The sequence below is a fragment of the Danio rerio genome, chromosome 16 (assembly GCF_049306965.1).
Source record: "Danio rerio strain Tuebingen ecotype United States chromosome 16, GRCz12tu, whole genome shotgun sequence".
NCBI lineage: Eukaryota > Metazoa > Chordata > Actinopteri > Cypriniformes > Danionidae > Danio > Danio rerio.
The window spans coordinates 9,289,312-9,312,500 of record NC_133191.1 but is presented as its reverse complement, the minus strand read 5'-3'; the positions used below and the strand labels follow the sequence as shown (position 1 = coordinate 9,312,500).

The window sequence follows — 23,189 nt, the reverse complement described above, 5'->3', positions numbered from 1 at the left end:
AATTCCTGCACGCTGCCGGCCAACCACTACATACACTTCTAACTGAAGAATGACATTAACTAGTAGGTTGTCTGCTGTCGTGTCGCTGTGTGCGAGTTTGCAATTTCAGGAGGCATGGCTTTGAAACACAGTACCTTCCCTGCTGTTCATAGCTAATATGCTAACCGATTAGCATTTTGGTAGATCACCTACTGCACCTTTAAATTCACCAAACCGTAAACAACAACAAGCAGTCAAGCAGACAAACAATACAGACCAAACATTATGTTGATTTTGTTTTATTTTTATTTAGCGTGGATCACGTTCACACATTTCACACTGTCAAGTAAACCAAAACTTGTAAGCAAAGCCACATGTGTGGTAAATTCAGCCATGCATTGGACAGAACTTCCACTGACAAACTTTGACTTTAGTTCATTCATCAATTTTCCTTTGGCTTAGTTCTTAATTTATTAGTAATTTATCAGGGATCGCTACAGCGCAATGAACCACTAATCATTCCAGCATATGTTTTACGCAGTGGATGCCCTTCCAACAGCAACCCAGAGCACCTGGAGGAAACCCAAGCAACCATGAGTAGAACATACAAACTCAACACAGAAATGCCAACTCTCCCAGCCGGGACTCGAACCAGTGACCTTATTGCAGCGAGGCGACAGTGCTACCCACTGAGCCACCATGCTGCCTTTGACTATAGTTCTAAGGGAACATTTTCATATTGTGTCATTTTTTCACACAAATTCTTTCTTTTAAATATAGATGCGTGCAAATACAGAGCAACGCAGCCATGAAATATGTATCATACACATTTAAGTAATAAAAGTAGACTAGTTGTCTCAGACAAACACAGAACAACAAATCACCACAACGCCTTTTTTTGTATTCATAAATAAAACTTGGGGCATACACTGGCTATTTAGTGATTTATAGACAAGTAATAATACTTTAAAATCTATTCTGAATGTAACTGGGAGCCAGTGTAAAGACCTGAGGACAGGCGTGATGTGGTCTGATTTCCTGGTTCTGGTCAGAATCCCGGCTGCAGTGATCTGGACGAGCTGCAACTGTCTGACTGTCTTTTTGGGAAAGCCTGTGAGGAGGCTGCTACAGTAATCCACCCTGCTGCTGATAAAAGCATGAACAAGTTTCTCTAAAGCATCTATTTCAGGGGTCACCAACCCTGTTCCTGGAGAGCTACCTTCCTGCAGAATTCAGTCCCAACCCTGATCAAACACACCTGAACCAATTAATAGTACCTAAAGCAGCACTTGATAATTACAAACAGGTGTGTTTGGTCAGGGTTGCAACTGAAATGTGCAAGAAGGTAGCTCTCCAGGAACAGGGTTGGTGACCCCTGATCTAGTTCTTGTAATGTTTTCGAGATGATAGTATGCTGTTTTACTAACTGCTTTGAAATGACTATTGAAACTCAGACTATTGAAACTCAAACTCCAGAGTCACACCAAGATTCTTGACCTTTTTTTTGGTTGATTACCATTGGAGCCAAGGTACGCATTCACCTTTAGAACCTCATCTCTGTTCCCAAACGCAATGACTTCACATATAACCTTGTTTAACTGAAGAAAGTTTTGGCACATCCAACTAGTAATTTCATCAATGCATTGGCAGAGGGTGTCTATAGTAGATCACATGGTTGGCGCCAGTGGTGTGGTGGTTAGTGCATCGACACGAGCAATCCAGTGCTCACGGTGACCCGAGTTCGATTCCCGCCTTGTGGTCCTGTGCCGAACCTTTCCCTTTCTTTGCTCCCTATGCTTTCCTGTCAATACTCTCTGCTGTCCTGTGAATTAAAGGTGAAAACCCCGAAAAAATTATTATAAGGAAAGATAAATAGTAGATCACCTGGATACTGTACTTTCCACCAACTGTATTTCAAACACTATGAATTTGGACATACTCAACTCACATATAGTAGGAATATCACTATATAGCATTATAAAAACATTATATATCACTATATAGTAGGAAAGTATGCGATTTGGAACACAGGCAAGGAATGAACACAGAGAATAACGCCCCATTCACACAGGGCGTCATTGTGGATCCGTCTGCACCGCTTCAGAGGCGTTGCTCGCTGCAGAAATTAGGACTAGCTCAACTTTTCAAGTGCCGACAGAAGCATCAGCCAATAAGATCACTGTATGCAAATACACCAGCTCAAACAGTGGCCAATTGCTGACTGAATTTCATTGGCTGATGCTTCTATGACGATCGCTTCAGCCCCAACTTCAGACAAGCCTTCAGTCAAGCGTTGACGCTGAAGTCTCGTGTGAATGGGGTGTAATGGGGAGCAGTACAATAAAGTTTTCACAAAACACACGACAGGGACTGTGACAAACCGCGGGTCTCTTGTCACTGGCAGCTCTTCTAAGAAAGTAACTCTATCATCATGTGATGGAGTACTTTGGGTGCAAAAGGCTTAACTAATCCCATTGTGGCATCATAGCGGTTATAATTAAACAACGGTGGATTTTACACTTGGTCACCTGCTCAACGTGGGTCAGGAGTGTTATGTTTAAAGTGGTACTAAAGTGGGCCAGGGGCATTTAGGGGATTAGAACCAAAGGCCACACGAGTAACACCTCCCAGTATGGAATAATTCAGCTGTTTGTGCCCTTTCTGCTGTAACCACATTGTAACTCTTCTCGGCTCAGCAGTCACCCGTTCCCTCCCTATGTCTATGATGGGCAGCTGATTCAACCTGTGACAGGCAACATTCTCCGGTTATTTTGGACTCAGGACTTGTGACCTCCGGCTGCACAGGACTGTTATGAGGACATTCACAAACCTGCTTGTACATCAAGACAGCAAGGCAGTCAAGTTTTTTAAATGATAGGATTCTTGGTGGTGATTTGAGTCATGGCGAGCCTTACAGTGCTCTTTCGCTTTCTCTATGTGGGCTTTGTAAGAAACAGACAAGGACGCCTTACCGAATGGTGTTCAACATTTGATAAAGGTAGGTCAGAGTTCACTTTGTGAGTCTTGTGTAGTGTGGAACAAGTTGTGAAACATGAAACTACTTTAAGCTGCTGTTAACAGTGCGATGGTAAGACTTGTTTAGGTGCATGGGTGATGTTTATAAGAGTGTTGATTATTTGAACAGTAGTGGATCATAATATTCGTCTTGCTTATTAATCCAAAGTTAGTGGACTTTCAGAAAAAGGGGAACATTTGTTTGAGACCGATAACAGCAGCCAGAAGAAAGAACAATATCAAATTTACTATTTTGTTTATAGATGCTGCATTATGAAACCCTTGCATAAGCATTTTTAATTGATTGCCAAAATAATATAATACTAAGTGTAGCTTTATAAAGGCACGTAAAAAAATCTAAATATTAAAATGTTTGAGGATTTAAGAAGCTTAAAACCATTAAATGCACGATCACTTCCTTGTGAAAAGGGTCTATTATGGCATGATAATAATGGCCTCATGATGTTTATGTTTATTACAGATTTATGACAAGTTATGTAATGTCAAGTTGTCATGACAAAGACACCGACAGGTTTAGTTGTTTTGATAATGTGAAGTTGTCACAATAAAGATATGTTGTGATGTATTTGTTTGTCAGGTTATCATTAAAACATCTCAAACAATGGCATATTTGCTTTTAAAATGACATCTGAACAGATAACACCTAACGACAGTTATCATGAACCTGCAAACTATCTTCATATTCATGATGTCATGATTATAAAGGTGTCATGACAGTCTTATAAACACCCCCTTAACAATGCCATCTTTGCATTTAAAATGACATGTCTGAAAAAATAACACCTAACGACAGTTGTCATAAACATGCAAAATATCTTTATATTCATGATGTCATGATTATAAAGGTGTCATGACAGTGTTATGAACACCTCATTAACAATGGCATTTTTGCATTTAAAATGACATATCTGAGCAAATGACAACTAACGACAGTTATCATAAACATGCAAACTATCTTCATATTCATGATGTCATGATTATAAAGGTGTCATGACAGTCTTATGAACACCACATTAACAATGCCATCTTTGCATTTAAAATGACATATCTGAGCAAATAGCATCTAATAACAGTTATCATAAACGTGCAATATATCTTCATATGCATGGCGTCATGATTATAAAGGCATCATGACAGTCTTATAAACACCCCCTTAACAATGCCGTCTTTGCATTTAAAAGGACATATCTGAGCAAATAATACCTAATGATAGTTGTCATAAAAATGCTAAATATCTTCATATTCATGGTATCAAGATTATAAAGGTGTCATGACAGTCTTATGAACACTCCATAAACAATGCCATAATTGTGTTTAAAAATGATATATCTGGGCAAATAACATCTAATGACAGTTGTCATAAACATGCAAAATATATCCATATTCATGACATGCCACGATTATAAAGGTCTCATGACAGTCTTATGAACACCCTCTTAACAAATCCATTTTTTTGCAATATGAACACCTCCTTCAAGTAAATGCTTACCATTATTTATTATTTGTTTTCTAGCTAATCAAGGTTAGTTGCGATTAAGACAAATACTCTAAAAGGTATGAGCAAATGTGTAAATAAATCTTGAAGATAAGCAGGATGTTTGGCAAGCGCTTGCACAGGGGGTTTGGGAGTTAACAGGTGGATTAGAAGCCATCAGCAAAACCAATTCCATCATAAATCTGCACGCTCTGAGTGTTCGCCAGGCTTCGGAGCCCCAGAGCTTTAGAACACACACAGGAACACCAGTGAATCTTGCCTTCTGTATAGGACACAAGTGAATGGCTGCAGTGGAGAACAGTGAATCAGATTGCCAACACCCACTTGTGCTGTTTAGGCCATTAGTTTAAAAGCTTACTTTCCCAAAGTCGACTCTTCTTTCCCAGAAACTCAGGGAGCAGATGCGCTATCTGTAGTCTGATGGATGCTATTATACATGTGAAATGGGAACATTTGTGAATAGCCACTGTTGGCAATATGCTCAAGCGGGACTGAGACTCATCCCACTCTCAGGTATTCTTATGTTTAATTTTTTAATGCAATGTGCTTAGGCAGACATTAAGTTATGGAAGTTGCTAATTCCTGAAAATGTTCCAACAAGACTTTTGTAGTTTTTAGAACTGCAGTTTTTTCAATTATCGTATTAATGAATATATTTAAAACATATCCCATATGTATTCCTCACACTTATATATTGCCCATAGTGATCTTTTATATAAAAGTGCATCATCTCAACATTTTCATATTCAAGATGTTGTCTGTGGGCCATTAAGTTTTAGTACTAGATTATTAAGGCAGTGTTGTGTCTTTTGGCCTGTTTTCACGGAGTGGTACAGTACGGTACGGTAGGGGTCGGTACAGGTCACCTTTATCAGGCTTGCGTTTCCACTGCTTCAAGGGTACCAATGGTACTCTTTTGGAGGGTGTGGTGTATGACACAACTTTTTAGTCGACATCATTCTCGATCGAGAAAATGTCAAAAGTAAAGTTGTACTGGCAGTTCACATACAATATGAGAAGCACTTGTAACCTCTGGTAGAAAGTAATTCCGTCATTCCAGGCCATAATAGTCCAAAAGATGATAATAATAATAATTAAGCATGGTAGTTTGTTCATGTTTTAGGTTGGAGAAAGAAGCATTTGCTGCTCTGTTTTTTCTGGCTTCTCTTTTGTTTTTTTCATGCGTCACTCTTGTGTTTGTCCTCTTCAGAAAGGAATGGATATCAGAAGCACTTCATTAATCATGCGCGCATTATTAATATGAGCTCAAGAAGTTTGTTATTTCAAATATAGACACGCGGCAAGTTCTCTGGAAAAAGTGAAACCGCTTGCACCTTTAGACGGGCTTGTAAAACAACAACAGGACACCGCAGATTTTGTTCTTCTTGGCTTTGTGGCTGTTCATCAAGAAGATGACAAGGTTTGTTTGAGCTCAGGTCGACCATGGCTCGTTATTATATGTATATATTATTACAGTGTAATATCTCAGCTGTGTATTTAAAACATGACGGTTCCTTTGTTTCCATTCTGGCTTGTCCATGAGTGAGTGACGTTTCTCTGTAACCCAATAGTTCTTCTCTCCTTTCTACTGCTTGTCATTGTAGTGTGTTATTATAAGGCTATTTTAGGAAGTTTGTAAAGGGGATAGGTCATTCAGAAATAGAAATTAAGTCATCGTTTACTCACTTTTGACTCGTTCCAAACCAGTTTGAATATTTTGTAGGGGGAGCGGGGCTCAAAGTTTTATAATTTTGCGGGGTTAACCATGACATGCCTCCATGGTTTTCACCACATTTTCGGCAGACGTCTTCCTGTCATTTATTAAAAAAAAATCTATGAAATTTGATTGAGAACCACAAGAAAAAACATTTTGTCAACATGAAGGTTTTTTATTATAGTCAATGTTTTTCAATGTCATTTTTACTAATTTGTGAAAGTATGTTAGTCAAGTCTTATATTTTTGTGACTACCATCTTCACTATCTTCACTAAATATGGAACCGCATGAAGGAAACATGTCTGTAATGTAAAGAACTTTTTATACAAAAAACCCAATGAAAACCATTTGTCTACACTCTAGAGCAGGGGTCATTAACCCTGTTCCTGGAGAGCTCCAACCCTGATTAAACACACTTGAGCCAATTAATTAGAACCTGAAGCAGCACTTGATAATTACAGACAGGTGTGTTTTGTCAGGGTTGCAACTGAAATCTGCAGGAAGGTAGCTCTCCAGGAACAAGGTTGGTGACCCCAATCTCAGTCCTCAACATCCGGTGTCCCTTCAGAGTTTACCTCCAACTTGCCTCAACGCACCTTCCTGGGAGTGATTCTCTTATGTAGGGAAGGCTTGTGTGTTGTTCATCTAAACACATTTCTTTGTTCATTGTTTGGCTAAAACCAACATGTCTTACTATGTGCCCTGCTCTGCCTTATATGATAAAGCCCAGGATATAATAACAATAATAATTCCTTACATTTATATAGCGCATTTCTAAACACTCAAAGTGCTTTACACATTTTTGGGGGAACCTCCTCATCCACCATCAGTGAGCAGCATTCACCTAGATCAGGGATCACCAAACTTGTTTCTGGAGGTCCGGTGTCCTGCAGATTTTAGCTCCAACCCTAATCAAGCACACCTGAACAAGCTAATCAAGGTCTTACTATGTATACTTGAAACACCCAGGCAGGTGTGTTGAGACAAGTTGAAGCTAAACCCTACAGAGCACTGGACCTCCAGGAACGAGATTGGTGACCCATGACCTAGATGATGCTACGGCAGCCTTATTGCGCCAGACTGCACACCAGCTGATTGGTGGAGAGGAGAGAGGAGTGTTAAAACCAATTATGATATGGGGATGGTTAGGAGACCAAGATGGACAGAGGCCAGTGGGCAAATTTGGGCAGGATGCCATGGTTAAACCTCTACCCTTTTTCGAAGGACATTTTGGGATTTTAAACGACCGCAGAGAGTTGGGACTCGGTTGAACACCTCAGAATCCCCATCAATATACTGGTGCGTTAGGACTCACACAGACCACAGGTTGAGTGCTCCCTGCTGGACTTAGTAACACCACTTCCGACAGCAACCTAGCTTTTCCATGTGGTCTCCCATCCAGTTACTGATTAGCCACAGCCCTGCTTAGCTTCAGTGGGCGACCATGTGAGAGCTGCAGAGAGCTACCTGCCAGCATCCAAATGATATCCAAATTTTTGTCTTAAATGGTTAAAAAGATTCACTTCCACTGTACTATTGTACCGTTATCTGTTTCTTCCCAAATCTAAAAGGAACATACTGTAGTTTTGAAGGCTACAAGTGCAAGGTCTGGCTAATGTATAGTGAGGCAGGATCGAAACTACTCTGACATCTTTCTGTTTACTAGTCATCAGATTCAAGGTTCAAATGAAATATGACAGACTTCAAATATGTTAAATCATTGAAGCATAAGAGGGTGCATTATTGTAAAAGAGCAGCTCTGAATTAACCAGGACCTGTTTGTTGCATATGTAATAGCTTTGCTGTATTAGCAAACCCATGAGAGGCTTTCATGTAGTTTCTCCAACATTTGGAATTCGACTTTAACATTTGAACACCGCTTCAATTGATTTCCTTTCAGTCAACAAACAGGAGTCAAAATACGCTCACATTTCTATTACTCCTTTCTGCAGTAAGTCTGGCTTTCCATGCTGATCAGTTATCAATTTATTCCAGCTTCAGAATGGATGCCCGGCTCTGGGAAATGAAAGCTATTTGTCACAAGGATGGCAGTGTGAAATGAAATCATTTCCTCAATGCTCGTGTCATATCTAAGGGACATATGATTGTACAACCTTGTCCCAACATGCCTCGTGCTCCCCTGTTGAGACTGTTTGAGCCAATGTAGAGTCTCGCCGGTTGTAAAACGACAAGCAATCAAGACTTGCGAACAAGGATCATAAAAGCGAGGATGGGAATGAGTCGGTAAAGGTTGCCAGTGGAGAGGCAGAGGAGAGGGGGAGAAATGCAGTCGTAAATGGGAGAATGGGCCAAGGGATCCATAACTCAAGTGAGGTGGGGACTGTATTTGGGAGGTGCTGATGTGTGAGAAAAATGAGCTGGCATTTGCTCAGCACCCTCTCAGTCTTCTCTCACAACCACGGAAAAATCCAAAAAATAAATATGAAGTGTAATTAATTGTTGGCAGACAAGTCTGTTGGCTCACAGTATGGCAGGATGAACTCTAGGCTGAATTGCTGATCTAGGCTAGGATGTCTTTATAGTGTGTGACAAGAACATTGTGGTCACATCTAGAATGAAAAATGACTTGGCATCCCTCAGATGTCGGTTAATACCATACTTTTAAAGGTGTGGTTATTTCACCACAAATGTTAATACACATAAAGCAAGATTTAAGTGAATTGAGAGAAAATTGTAGTGTTTTCAAATATGATTTATCTATTCATCTTGCTGAACGATACCTTGGAAATGATTACTAGTTAAAAAAGAATTTGTCAAAAAAGGTCAAATCTAGTCAGTTCTAAAAGAGGTCTTTATGAATCTTTAAATAAATATTTCACTCATGATTCTTTCAAATCTACAGATTTTACTTGTTGACTACTTGTTGAACTAAAGTTGGAACAGTAGCAATAGGGGAATTACCAACCTACGTCACAGATGACGTCACACGGGTTCAACCGCGCATAGCGGTTGCAAAAAAGACCGGTTGCAATAGCAAACATGTCGCGTTGTGCGATGGGATGCCAACATAGAAAGTCGAAAAATAAAAAACTTCAATTTTACCATACACCACACTGATTTTAATGCCAACCGCAGACGTCTTTGGCTAACAGCCATCATAAGAGCTGAATGGAGTAAGGACCTAATTAAAAATGCTAGACTCTGCAGTTCTCATTTCATATTAGGTAAGTTCACATGGTTAATTAAAATGCAGACACTGAATGCTTAAAATGATATGTAAAACTGTAGGTTCACATACACTGCCATACAGGTGCAGTTTGCTGTCAGAATGCAGTTGTTTTGCTTGTTGATGATTACCCAGGCCTTGTACAGTTCCGTCTTCTTTCCTTGTCTTATGTTGGGTAGAACCCCGGTTTTTAGCATTACATAGTTTTTGTGTTGAATCTGGTAATCATGAAACATTATTTCTTGCACATTACCACACAAAACAAAATTGTTGGCACCCAAAGACATGTCAGCCTTTAACTTCTCTCTTGTAAAATTATTTGGAGTTTCAATGAGGTAGTTGTTTATTTCGGGCTGGACGCTCTTGGGAGGGTGCTATTGCAAATGGACCTGTCAGATAACCGCAGCTCACTTTAGCGTTAATTTTGCCAAATAACTGTGACAAGTTGACAAATAACAAATAACAAGTGACAACTTGACAAGCTTTTATAATACGCTGGAAGCATTAGGTAAATAATATATATATATATATATATATATATATATATATTTATATAATATGTAATCAATATAACTTATCTCTAATACAACAATAAACTCTGTACCGCATCAGCTGTAAATGCTAGCGCTCCCGCTTTTTTTCCTCAACCTCGATGCGCGCGCACCTGAATGTTTACAAACCGGTAATTTGTCTATAGCTAAATATGAATATATGTAATAAAATAATCAACAATATGACCTAAACTGATTGTACAATAGTGCTGGATTTGTTAGGAAATTTATAATTAAAAGGTGATTTCACTTGGTTGGATGATCAAAAGCATAAACATTGCTAGATTTTTGGTAAATTTTGTAGATATCAAATGATGAAATTGTAATTAACAACAATATTTGCTCAGTGATGCATCTCTGTTTGCATATTTCAATCCTTAGTGTAAATATACAACCTCAGGATTAATATGATGAGCTGGTCCCAGCAGGCATAGGGCGTCAGATTGATGTAGTACCCCAACGTTGATGGACATTGTATTTTGTTTGGAAATGAAAATCAGGTTGACGTCAGAAGCCAATGTCAGGTCGACGTCATTGTCCAAAGTCCAACCAAAAAAATGATGTTACAGCTTGACGTTGTGTGGACGTTACCAGACGTTGGATTTTGGTTGCTATATAGACCTTTTTTTATGGCTGGTGCATGTTGGGTGCCATAGCGACCAGCGTCTTCCGGTAGAATGCTAAAAACTTCCGTTTACAGCATTTACAACTGGTAATTTGCGCTCCGAAAATGGGTTTCAATAACGTTTTTAATGGAAAACAGAGTGTTTTGTGACACACAACTTAGAAATGTGTCTGTTAAAGCCGTTATAATCTGTCACATGTGGTTCAAGCGCGTCAGAAATACGAGAAAAACGTTCTCCTAGTTCACGTGTCTGCCGTCAGAAATAACAGTGTGTGTGTGTGTGTTTCCGGCCTGTCAGCTGTTAGCTCAGCGGCTCTTTAACACACACACACACACACACGCACACACACACACACACACACGCGCACACAGAGAGAAAGAGAGAGAGAGAGAGAGAGAGAGGGAGAGAGAGCAAACCAGAGTGCTGGCATGAAACTTAACAGGTATGAAAGTCGTGCAATTTACAAAAATGACCAATAAAAGTCTGTTATTGATACTCTGCTGGCTGATTTGCTGTTCATTCTAATCGCGAGCCGTTTGTGTTTTATTTCGTGTGTTGTTTTTACCACGGTTTGTGTTTTTCTGTCATTTCGAAATGACACTAGCCTATATTTTCACTTTGTCACCGTTATTAAATCAGTGTGTCAGTGGCACAGTACAAGCTACGTGTGTGTGTCAAATATTTTGGTGAATTACATTTGTTTGGGCTGGTTATATATTTGAAATAAAGAGAAAATGTTGACTTTAGCGATGACAAGGCTTCATTTAAACCGCAGAAGATGCCGTCTGACAATAAGGGGAAAATGCCTCACAGCAGCTGTTTTCCATCCTATTAGATGGCATTTCTTTAAATGATCAGTCCAGGAGATGGTGCTGATGGACAACAGTATTAGTTCAAAGAGGATAAAAGCAGGTAAAATAGATTAAAACTATAATTTCAAAGCTGTCCAAATGTGACTGTTTACACGCATCAGCTGCCAACTGGAAGTTCTTCGCATTCTCCTTGCGCATACACGCAAAGCATAATGGGTAATTTTGCGTTCCAAGAAAAAGGTCTACACCTGACGAATAAATGTCAGTATTTGACGTCAATATGACATTAGTTTAAGATGTTGGCCTGATGTTGGATTTTGGTCACTTTACAACACAACCTAAAATCAACAAAATATCAATGTCAGTTCATGTTGTTATTGGACGTCAAATTAACATTGCCTTAGATGCAGGCAACCTAACCCTAACCTGATATTAATGTCTTATAACGTTGTGTGTCTGCTGAGGTCTTGTCATTAGGAAGGTCATCCAGATAAAGGGGTAGTTTATCCAAAAATTTACATTTTTTTGTTCCCACCATGGACGCCGATGGCTTCATTCTATCAAAATTCTCCAAAATATCTTGTTTTGTGTTCAACTGAAGAAAGAGATTCATAAATGTTTAGAAACACGAGAAAGTGATGTGGAAACTTCTATTTTAAGGTAAATTTTCCCTCTAATTTTAACCACAGACTAATTCCTCAAAGAGACATATAGTAAACAGGTTATCGGTGAAATAGAAGCCGAAGCATGATTATCACAGCCTGATAAATAAACAGCTGATAACTCTGTTTCCAAAATGACTGATCTAGTCCACCGCGAACCTCCTTTTGCTGAAGTTTACCATAGGATAGCAGCCTGCTAATACATCTCACCTCATTCCATCAGGTTTGTCTCAGACATACCGTGATTGATGCAGACCGACAGATTGAGATGTGAACCTGGCTTAGTGCACAGAGCGATGGCCGAGGACTGGCCTGCTTAATCACAATCCCCAAAGCTGAGAAAGTGGCACATCCTTACCTCTGAGGCTGGCCTATATTTAGACAGGAGCCAAAAAAAGGAAGTGCAGCCTAGCACCCAGCCAGCATACACAGAGCAAAAAAAGTTTCCATCTGTACATGATTTGGGTGGAGCTCTATATTGCCTGCTCTGTTTTTGCCAAAATCTTACAGACCATGAAAAGTTTTTCACGTTGAAGCTGTCCCACCACACCGATCAATCATTTTATTTTTATTGTGGCCTAAATTTTATTTGTCCCACTTATTTGAATATTGAGCCAGTGTCAGGATTCTGCTACTCCAGTCCTGTTAATTTTTGTTTTGGTGGCAGAGTCCAGACACTAGTCAGGTCCTGTGTTATATGTGGTGCTCAGCTTGAGTTTTCTCTGGTCGAGTACCTCTTTCTTGTCATTTTGTGTGCGCCTGCCTGGTTACAATCGGACCATGCGCGCTCCCGCTTGAGGTCTGTACGTGGTATGGGTGCGCGCTCTTGTCTTGTTGGTTTTGTCTGCGGCGTGATGTTTATTCCCAGCGTCTCTAGCGACAGACGCTAGAGGCCATGGTCTTTAGACTCGTTGTTAAAGCAACCGACTCTCAAACAGAGAATCACCAGTTTGATCCCAGCTCGAAGCAGGTTGGGTGGTGTAGGATCAGTATAGTTACATTGGTGCCGTGACCCGGATGGGGTGAGTGTAACAGAGGTAGGCCAGTGAAGTGCTGTGCAGGTAAACCCTACTCCCCTGAACCTGAAAAGGTGCTCTAGCGACAGAGGCTAGAGACCATGGTCTTTAGTCTTCTTGTTAGAGCAACTGACCCCTATACAGAGAATCACCGATTCGTTCCCAGCTCGGAGCAGATTGGGTGGTGTAGGATCGGCAGGGTTATATTGGTGCCGTGACTTGGATGGGGGTGAGTGTAACAGAGGCCAGCTAGTGAAGTGCTGTGCAGGCAATCCTCACTCCTTTTTTCATTCAGTCATTCATTCATTTTCTTGTCGGTTTAGTCTCTTTATTAATCCGGGGTCGCACCAGCGGAATGAACCGCCAACTTATCCAACAAGTTTTTACGCAGTGGATGCCCGTCCAGCTGCAACCCATCTCTGGGAAACATCCACACACACACTCATACACTACTGACAATTTAGCCTACCCAATTCACCTGTACCACATGTCTATGGACTGTGGGGGAAACCGGAGCACCTGGAGGAAACCCACACGAAGGCAGGGAGAACATGCAAACTCCACACAGAAACGCCAACTGAGCCGACGTTCGAACCAGCGACCTTCTTGCTGTGAGGCGACAGCACTACCTACTGCGCTACTGCCTCGCCCACCTCACTCCTTTAAACCCGAAAAGGTGCTCTAGTGACAGATGCTAGAGACCATGGTCTTTAGCCTCCTTGTTAGAGCAACTGACTCCCATGCGGGGAATTGCGGGTTCGTTCCCAGCTCTGAGCAGGTGGTGTAGGACCGGCAATGTTACATAAGCTAAGCCTGGAGTGTCCAAACTCGGTTCTGAAGGGTTGGTGTCCTGCATATTTTAGTCCTAACCCCAATTAGAAACACCTGAACCAGCCAATTAAGCTCTTTCTAGGTAATGTAACTTCCAAACAGGTGTGCTGAAGGAAGATGCAGCTAAACTATTCAGGACACCGGCCCTCCAGAACCCATGAGCTAAGCTAAAACCCGGAGATAGGCTAAAGGCATTCATTCATTCATTTTCTTGTCGGCTTAGTCCCTTTATTAATCCGGGGTCGCCACAGCGGAATGAACCGCCAACTTATCCAGCAAGTTTTTACGCAGCGGATGCCCTTCCAGCCGCAACCTATCTCTGGGAAATAAAGGAATTCAAACATGGTAAAATTCAACTGTTTAAATTAGATTTGTAAAACAAAATTGTGGAGAGTTCCTTCAATGTTGGACAAAATTGTGTGAATAAACCTGTTGAAATGTATTGCTATTTGTGTACAAATGCAGAATGACGTTTTCTGTGCATTACGAAACACCTCTTGGTCTACTCGGTAGAGCTCAAATATTTGTTCCAGTGATGGACTGTGCAGTGATGGTGTTTAAATTAGTTTTTTGTTTTCATTAATAATACATTACTGCACCCAAGGGTAGATTAATGACGTTTATTTCATGCTTGGCAGACCAGTTAATTTAGGATGGACCGGCAAAGCTTATTAATGTTTGTACTCAAGATATGAATGAAATAAACACCACCTACTACTGTCAGAGGACAGTTGGGTGATTTTTGGACACATCAGACACAAGTGTCAATAAATCAGCTTGCCTGCTGAGTGATATGATGTTAATCCTACGTAGTCCTAAAAGGCTGAAGTTCGCTTGAGACATGCTTATCCCTTCATTGTATCCATTTTTAACTCATCACAGCTTTTACACAGAATTATATACATACATATATATATATTTTTTTATATCCGAGTGAGCTCCGGTTTCCTCCACAGTCCAAAGACATGCGGTGTTGGTGGATTGGGTGAACTAAATGGGCTGTAGTATATGAGTATGTGTGTGAATGCGAGAGTGTATGGGTGTTTCCCAGTACTGGATTGCTTCTGGATAGGCATCTGCTGCTTAAAACATATGCCAGAATAGTTGGCTGTTCGTTCCGCTGTGGCAACCCATGATAAATAAGGGACTGAGCCCAAGGAAAATGGATGAATGATTTTTCGAGTAAACTAATATATAAAATCAGTACCCAAAATAAGGTTTGCATGTCTCCTGTTGTTTAGTGAAAATACTAGGGTACCAAAAGTAAATGTACCTTTATATTCTGAAAGTAGGTGTAGAAAAAGGCTTTATACTCACAACAGCAAAGCACACAACATGTGTGTGTATATAAATGTATGTAGCAGCATTATGGTGGCTTTAGATGAGGTCATTGAAGAAGGGGGAGAAACACACAAGCCCACACATGTTCGAACAGCGTAAAGGTTATGCGAATATTGGATTGTGATGAGGTCATTGATGTGGTGGGAATGAAACACACACACACACACACACACACACACACACACACACACACACACACACAAACACACATATACCACACACCCCCATCTAGTCCCAGGATAGTACTACTACTGCACATGCCCCGGCCATTATATCTCCCTGCAGACAACCTTAACCTTACGCCAGGAAGCAGTGGCCAATTTAGCCCAATGACATAATGTGTTATGATGGGCAATCAAGCCTGACTTCTGCTGACTCCCTCATGAAGCTAATCAAATCAATAGCAGTGTGAAAATGTGCAGTGCGTTCTTATGCCTTTCACCTGGATCAGTATTAAAAAAATAATATCTGTACACGGTTTATGTGTCTGATTAAATGGAAACAACTAGTAATAAAGTCAAACGTTTAAGATGGATGGATGGATGGATGGATGGATGGATGGATGGATGGATGAGTATGTGGGTAAGTAGATGGTTGGTTGGTCAGTTGGTTAGTAAGCAGATTTTTCCCACTAGGGTAAGGAAAAATAACCCTATTTTTAGATTATTTTATTTTTCCCACTTGCAAATTGAATTGCTTGTTTGAGGAAAACACTCACTTAATTTTGACCTTTTTTAAAAAAAAAACAAGACTTTACTTTTCTCTAAAAAAACAAAACAAAACAAAACAAAATACTACTGGGTCTCTCGTGGCATTCTGTGGAGGGTGCTCCGGGAGTATGGGGTCAGGGGTGCTCTGTTAAAGGCTGTCTCGTCCCTGTATGAACAGAGAAGGAGTTTGGTTTGCATTGCAGGCAATAGAATACAGTGTGCTCAATGGGAGAAAAGGTTGGTGTTCTTGTACCCAGATATTTAAAAAGAGCATATTTTAGAGCAGTAATCATAGTATCGTGTTACTGTGAAACCGTGTTATTTTTATCCAAGGTTATCATCACAATCTTATACCGGCCCATGCCTACTCAGCTCTCAGAACTACATGGAGTAAATAAAAACAAAGACTTTGTATTTATGCCCCATCAAATGTGGTTATGATGGAAGTCAGCGGGGCAAAAACAGCCACCAACAGTCAATTAGAGAAAAAATGAAAATGCATCCAGTCCAGAATTACTTTTTATATTGAAACTCCATCATTTTGTGTGCTTTTTTTTTTTTTTTTTACCAAATCAATGACATCATTTGTGAACTTGGCAATTAAAGAGTTAAAATCCTGTCATTTTAGTAGTTTTGATCAGGACTGAGGTAGATTAACAGATTTATGCAAAAAGATTAAAAACAATATTAATCTGATTCAATATTTACATGCTCCCTCTGAGCCAAATAATGAGAAAGAATCAAATCACCTACCACAGCTATGCAGATGACACTCAGATCTACCTAGCCTTACTGCCTTATGACTACAGCCCCATTGACACCCTCTGCCAATGCATTGATGAAATTAAAAATTGGATGTGCCAAAATTTTCTTCAGTTAAACAAAGAAAAAACTGAAGTCATTGTGTTTGGGAACAGAGATGAGTTTCTTAAGGTGAATGCGTACCTTGGCTCTAAAGGTCAAACTACAAAAAATAAGGTCAAGAATCTTGGTGTGACTCTGGAGTCAGATCTGAGTTTCAACAGTCATGTCAAAGCAGTCAGTAAATCAGCATACTATCATCTCAAAAATATTGCAAGAATCAGATGCTTTGTTTCCAGTGAAGACTTAGAGAAACTTGTTCATGCTTTTATCAGCAGCAGGGTGGATTACTGTAATGGACTCTTCACTGGCCTTCCCAAAAAGACAGTCAGACAGTTGCAGCTCATCCAGAATGCTGCAGCCAGAATTCTGACCAGAAGCAGGAAATCAGAGCACATCACACCTGTCCTCAGGTCTCTACACTGGCTGCCAGTTACATTCAGAATAGATTTTAAAGTTTTATTACTGGTCTATAAATCACTAAATGGCCTAGGACCTCAATACATTACAGATATGCTGACTGAATACAAACCTAACAGATCACTCAGATCTTTAGGATCATATAAACTAGAAGTTCCAAGAGTTCAGTCAAAGCAGGGTGAATCTGCCTTCAGCCACTATGCTCCTCACTGCTAGAATCAGCTTCCAGAAATGATCAGATGTGCTCCAACATTAGGCACATTCAAATCAAGACTGAAAACACATCTGTTTAGCTGTGCCTTTACTGAATGAGCACTGTGCTGCGTCCGACAGATCGCACTATTATGTTTTTCGTTTTCTTTTTCATTCTTTTATAACCTATTTTAACTCATTTTAATTTGTTTTTATCTGTTTTTAACAATTTTTATTGTCTGCATTTTATGTTCCTAAACTTGCCTTTTTTTTCCTGTTTATGTAAAGCACTTTGAATTGCGACTGTGTATGAAATGTGCTATATAAATAAACTTGCCTTGCCTTGCCTTGATTCATTTTTACAGCAGTAAAATAAATGGCAGCAGTAAATTTAGGGGATGTTTTCATCCCGAACATAGCAAAAGGCTATTTGAACCATGCACAAGGCATAAGGGGCTAATAATATTGACCCTAAAATGGTTTTGATTTTAAGATATGCTAATAGATTACAGGAAGGCTTCTCCAACCCCGAAAATAACTAATATTAAAGGCTTGGACATTGAAATTGTTGACACGCATAAATATCTATGGGTTGTTATTGATAATTTGTTGACATTTCAACCTAACACCCAGGCTGTCTATAAAAAAGTTCGACAAAGACTGTTTTTTCTGAGGAAACTTAGATCATTTCAGGTTTGTACCTCTATGATGATGCTGTTTTATAAACAATTTATCGAATCTGTTATATCTTTTTGCATTGTAGCTTGGTACGGCAATCTGAGTGTGTCAAGCAAGAACAGGCTGATTGGCCTAGTGAAGGTGGCAGGCAAGATCATTGGTTTTAACCAGACTGATCTAATGGTAATCTACCATAATTATGTTAATTATGAGAGCTCAGGGTATCCTATGCACCCCGGATCACCCACTGTACTCTGTATTTCAGCTGTTGCCCTCAGGACGTCATTTTAGGGTTCCTATTTGCAGGACAAATAGAACCAGAAATTCTTTCATAATGGTGGCCATTAGGTCATTAAATCCAGGGGGGAGGGGGATGTTTCTACATACTGATGTATGGATGTTGTGTGGTAATATTTTATTAATGTGTACATGGAACTTCGCTTGTGTTATGGTACCTTGTTGCAATTTTAGTTTCCCTAACGGGATAATAAAGCTGAGTCTGAATCTGAGTTTTAAAAAATTAAAAGCTGATTTTATTCTAGCCGAAATAAAACAAATAAGATTTGTTTCAGAATAAATAAATATTGCTCTGTCAAACATAATTTGGAAAATATTTAAAAAAGAAATTCACAGGAGGGCTAAAAGTTTTGACTTCAACTGTATATCGCAGAACAACTAAATATCACAATGTCACTTTTTTTTTTCCAATATTGTGCAGTTCTAAGTCATCATTGTATAGACACATTTTTGAATGTATGAATGTTTCCCAGAGATGGGTTGTGGCTGGAAGGGCATCTGGTGCGTAAAAATGTGCTGGATAAGTTGGCGGTTCATTCCACTGTGGCGACCCCGGATTAATAAAGGGACTAAGCCGACAAGAAAATGAATGAATGAATAAATGTAGTCTGGGTGATCATTTAAACATATCATCTGACTTTAAACCTTTCTTCTGTTGAGCACTGAAGAAGATATTTGAAGACTGAAAACCTGTAACGCCTGACTACTATAGTAAGAAAAGCAAATACTATGAAAGTCAGTGGTTACAGGTTTTCAGCATTCTTCAAAATATCTTCTTTTGTGTTTAACACAAGAAAGAAACTCATAAACATTTGAAACAAGTAAAGGGTGAATTTCATTTTTGAAGCAGTATATTTAGTGGATGTTTTCATCCCGAACATAGCAAAATGCTATTTGAACCATACACAAGGGATAAGGGGGTTAATAATATTGATCCTTAAATGATTAAAAAAAATTAAAAACTGCTTTTATTCTAGCCGAAATAAAACAAATAAGATTTACTCCAGAAGAAATAAATGTTGCTCTGTTGCTCTGCTAAACATCATTTGAGAAATATTTGAAAACGAAATTCCCAGAAGGGCTAATAGTTTTGTTCTTAACTGTATATCGCAGAAAAACTAAATATCACAATGTCACTTTTTTCCAATATTGTGCAGTTCTAAGTCATCATTCTATGGACACATTTTTGACAATATCTGTATCAAAGGAGATTAGTGTCAATGAGTGCACATTAGCATGTTATATGTGCACATGCATTGGCAAAGCTGTGGATGGATGCCATCTGGTGAGTAGGCGGGGGAGAGAGAGAGTGAAAGAGAATGAGGATCATGGTTGTGGAGGAGCGGGTGGAATGGGACTGTTTCTCTGGGAAAGCCATGACATAAAATGCTAAATATGTTATTAATGCCACACCATATAATCAAACATATTTTAAACACAGGAAGTGTTGTTGTTTTTTGATCTGAATGGGATAACTGAATGCACACATTTTCAGCTATTGTCATGTTCTGATTCCAGGGTTCTAATTCTAGTTTTTCCCTACATGCTGTGTGAATGAATATGTTTGTCATCCTGTGTTTTTGGACTGACCTGGTTTGAATTCTTCCAGGGTTCCACAGAAATGAAGACATGAAGGCCATTGAAGTTCTTCCCATACTTAAAGAGAAGGTGGCGTTCTTATCAGGTGAGCCAGTGACATTAAATATAACAAGAGTAACAAAGTTGAGGGTCAGTATATTTTTGGATGAATCAAAAACAGTTTATATAATTAAATTTAAGCATTAATGGATTTTAAAAATACATTTCTATTGAAAATAACTTTATTAGTGATGTTTAATAATGAAAAGAGCCATTTTAAAATATATTTTCATACAATTTTAAAGGATCGTCTGATAAAACTGCAAAAATGTTTGACAATATTATCGTTTTATTTTATTTTTGATCAATTAAATGTTGTCTGAGTGATCATTCAAGCATATTATATGACTTTAAACAATTCTTCTGTTGAACACTGAAGAAGATATTTGAAGACTGAAAAACTGTAATCGTTGATTACCAAGAAAAACAAATACTATGAAAGTCAATGGTTACAGGTTTTCAGCATTCTTCAGAAATATCTTCTTTTGTGCTGAACATGAGAAAGAAACTCATAAACATTTGAAACAAGTAAAGGGTGAGTAGTTAGTGACAGAATTTGTTGCCATTTTCAGATGCCTTTAACAATATTTAGACATTAGATAAATAAATATAACAAGAATAAAAAAGTTGGGGACCGGTACAATAGTTTTTATATATATATATATATTTCTTTAAAAAAATACTGTCGTCTTGTATTTTATTAGTAATATTTAATAATGATTTCTAAAAAAAAGGAATATTTGAAATATTTTTAAAATATATTTTCTGCAAAATGTTTGACAATATTATTGTTTAATTTAGTTTTGATCAACTAAATTTAGTCTGGGTGATCAGTCAAACATATCATCTGACTTTAAACCAGTCTTTTTTCTGATGAACCCTAAAAACCTGTAACCATTGACTACTTTATTGAGAACAACAAATACTATGAAAATCAATGTTTACAAGTCAATTGTTTTCGGCATACTTCAAAATATCTTCATAAAAAGAAACTCATAAACATTCGAAATGAGTAAAGGGTGAGTAAATGGTGACATAATTTTTAGATATTTTTGGGTTAACTAGCACTTTAAAAATATTTAGTAGATATTAGATAAATAAATATAACAATGATAAAAAATAAAAGAAATTAAAAGCAGAAAATGGACCGAAAAAAAACATAAAAACATAAAAAAAAAAAGATTCCTTAAAACAAATTAGTACCTTTAAACTTTATTAGTTATATTTAATAAAAAAAAATTAAAAAGAGGCACAATTGATACATTTTCGAATTTAAACATTTATGGATGATCTGATAAAACAGTGGAAATGCTTGACAATATTATGATTGTTTTTTTTTGAGCTACTAAATGTAGTCTGGGTGATCATTTGAACATAACATCTGACTTTAAAGCTTTCTTATGTTGAACACTGAAAAAGATATTTGAAGACTGAAAACCTGTAATTGTTGACTATCATAGTAAAATAAAACAAATACTAGAAAGTCAATTTTCAGCATTCTTCAAAATATCTTCTTTTGTGTTCAACACAAGAAAGAAACTCAGAAACATTCAAAACAAGTAAAGGGTGAATACATGATGACAGAATGATTTTCAGGCATTTTTGAGTGAACTTTTAATGTAAGAATACTTAGATATTAGATATATAAATAGAACAACACTAATATATATATATATATATTTTATTTTTACTCAACTAAATTTAGTATGGGTGATCATTCAAACATATCTGACTTTAAACCAGTGTTTGTCACAGTCTGGTGTCTTCGTTGCGCCATGTGTTTGTTGTGTCATGTATTGTGTTCCATGTGCGTTCTGTTATCGTCGTGATTCCTTTGTTCTGTTTTCCCGCCCTTCGTTTTTTTATTAGTTCCACCTGTGCTGCACGTCTGTATGTACTCAGTTCGTTCTTGGCTTGTGTATTCATACCACTGAGTTCAGTTTGTTCATTTTTTGGTATTGTTTTGTCACTCTTCGTCTCCTCTCTGCATTTTGATGTTCCAGTACCTGTTGTGAGTGTATTTTGTTCATAAATATGTGTGTTTTTTATTATTCCTGTGCATTTGTGAGTGAGGCCATCTGTGTTATTGTATTATCTAAGAAACGTGTTTTTAAAAGAATCTATTTTAATGTAGTTTTTCTTTAGTATTTTCTTTTTTAATGTTAATGGATTCATCTTGTGGTGTTGTTTTTAATGTCTATATAAATATATTTATTTCAAATTTATAAAAGTAATTTTATTTTGTGTACACCTAAACTAAATTGCATTAAGAACTTAAGTTCTTATTAGTTTATCCAAAAATTAAAATGTACTCTTTATTTACTCTTAAAGTGGTTTCAAACCTTTGAGTTTAATTATTCTGTGGAACATACAATACGTATTTTGAAGAGCTGAACACCTGTAACCATTGACTTTCATTGTAGAAAATGTGCATGCAATGCAAGTCAATGGTTACAGCTTTGTAACCAATATAAATATAGATCAAATGACATCACAAGCCATATGTCATGGTGAAAAAATTAAAAATATGTAATGGTGCAGCTTTAATGTGGATTGGTAACCCATTCCAAAGTTTAGATGCAGATTAGGCCTAAAGCCTGGTTTATACTTCTGCTTCAAGTGACCAGCGTAACCCACGTCGCAACTTCTGCGCGCTGTCTCTGTTGGTCTGCATTAACACTTCCGAAACGCTAGTTGGCAGTGAGGTGTAAATGTTCCTCTGTGTCGAGTTTCTTCGCTGCTGTTTGCTTTTCCTGAACACTTCCGGGATGTACAAGTAGCTCAAACTCGCTCATTTTGAGGCAGGATTCGGCGGACGTGCAACAACTTTAACTATGAGGTAAACACAAAACAAAACTTTCCATCCGGAGCTCCTTCACAGGACTCCACACTTGTAAACAATCGCTCCATCAGGTTCGCACCATTCACACGGCTCTCGGTCCCGCCCAGACTCGTCAGCAATACCAAGCCGACCAATCACAGAGCTTGCGCTACCCGTCGTTGCGATTTGTAGTTAAATTTTTTTGAGAGGTGCACGTCAGTGACGCCGACGGCCACGGCGAAGGGCTATGCGTCAGCGCCGTAGCATACGCCGGCGTTTGACGCAGAAGTATTTTAATTTCGACTTTGAAACACTTAATA

The 23,189-nt window shown here is 38.5% G+C and overlaps 2 protein-coding genes across 22 annotated transcripts in view; both read left to right on the top strand.

The window, feature by feature from the left end:
• The window catches only part of LOC141378159 (uncharacterized), a 416,515-nt gene that overhangs the window by 14,094 nt on the left and 379,232 nt on the right, over window positions 1-23,189 (top strand). The gene's annotated exons all lie outside the window — the stretch shown is intronic.
• The window catches only part of triob (trio Rho guanine nucleotide exchange factor b), a 252,209-nt gene that overhangs the window by 55,671 nt on the left and 173,349 nt on the right, over window positions 1-23,189 (top strand). For 19 of the 21 annotated variants that reach the window (XR_012391967.1, XR_012391966.1, XR_012391965.1 and 16 more), the window contains one exon: window positions 20,020-20,094. Coding sequence is in view for 11 of the 21 variants with exons in the window: in XM_073925797.1 (XP_073781898.1) it covers window positions 20,020-20,094 (75 nt within the window). In the remaining 10 variants the exon portion in view is untranslated. Of the gene's footprint in view, window positions 1-2,793; window positions 2,978-20,019; window positions 20,095-23,189 lie in introns of those variants that run through there. The other 2 variants (XM_073925799.1, XM_073925798.1) reach the window with 1 other exon arrangement.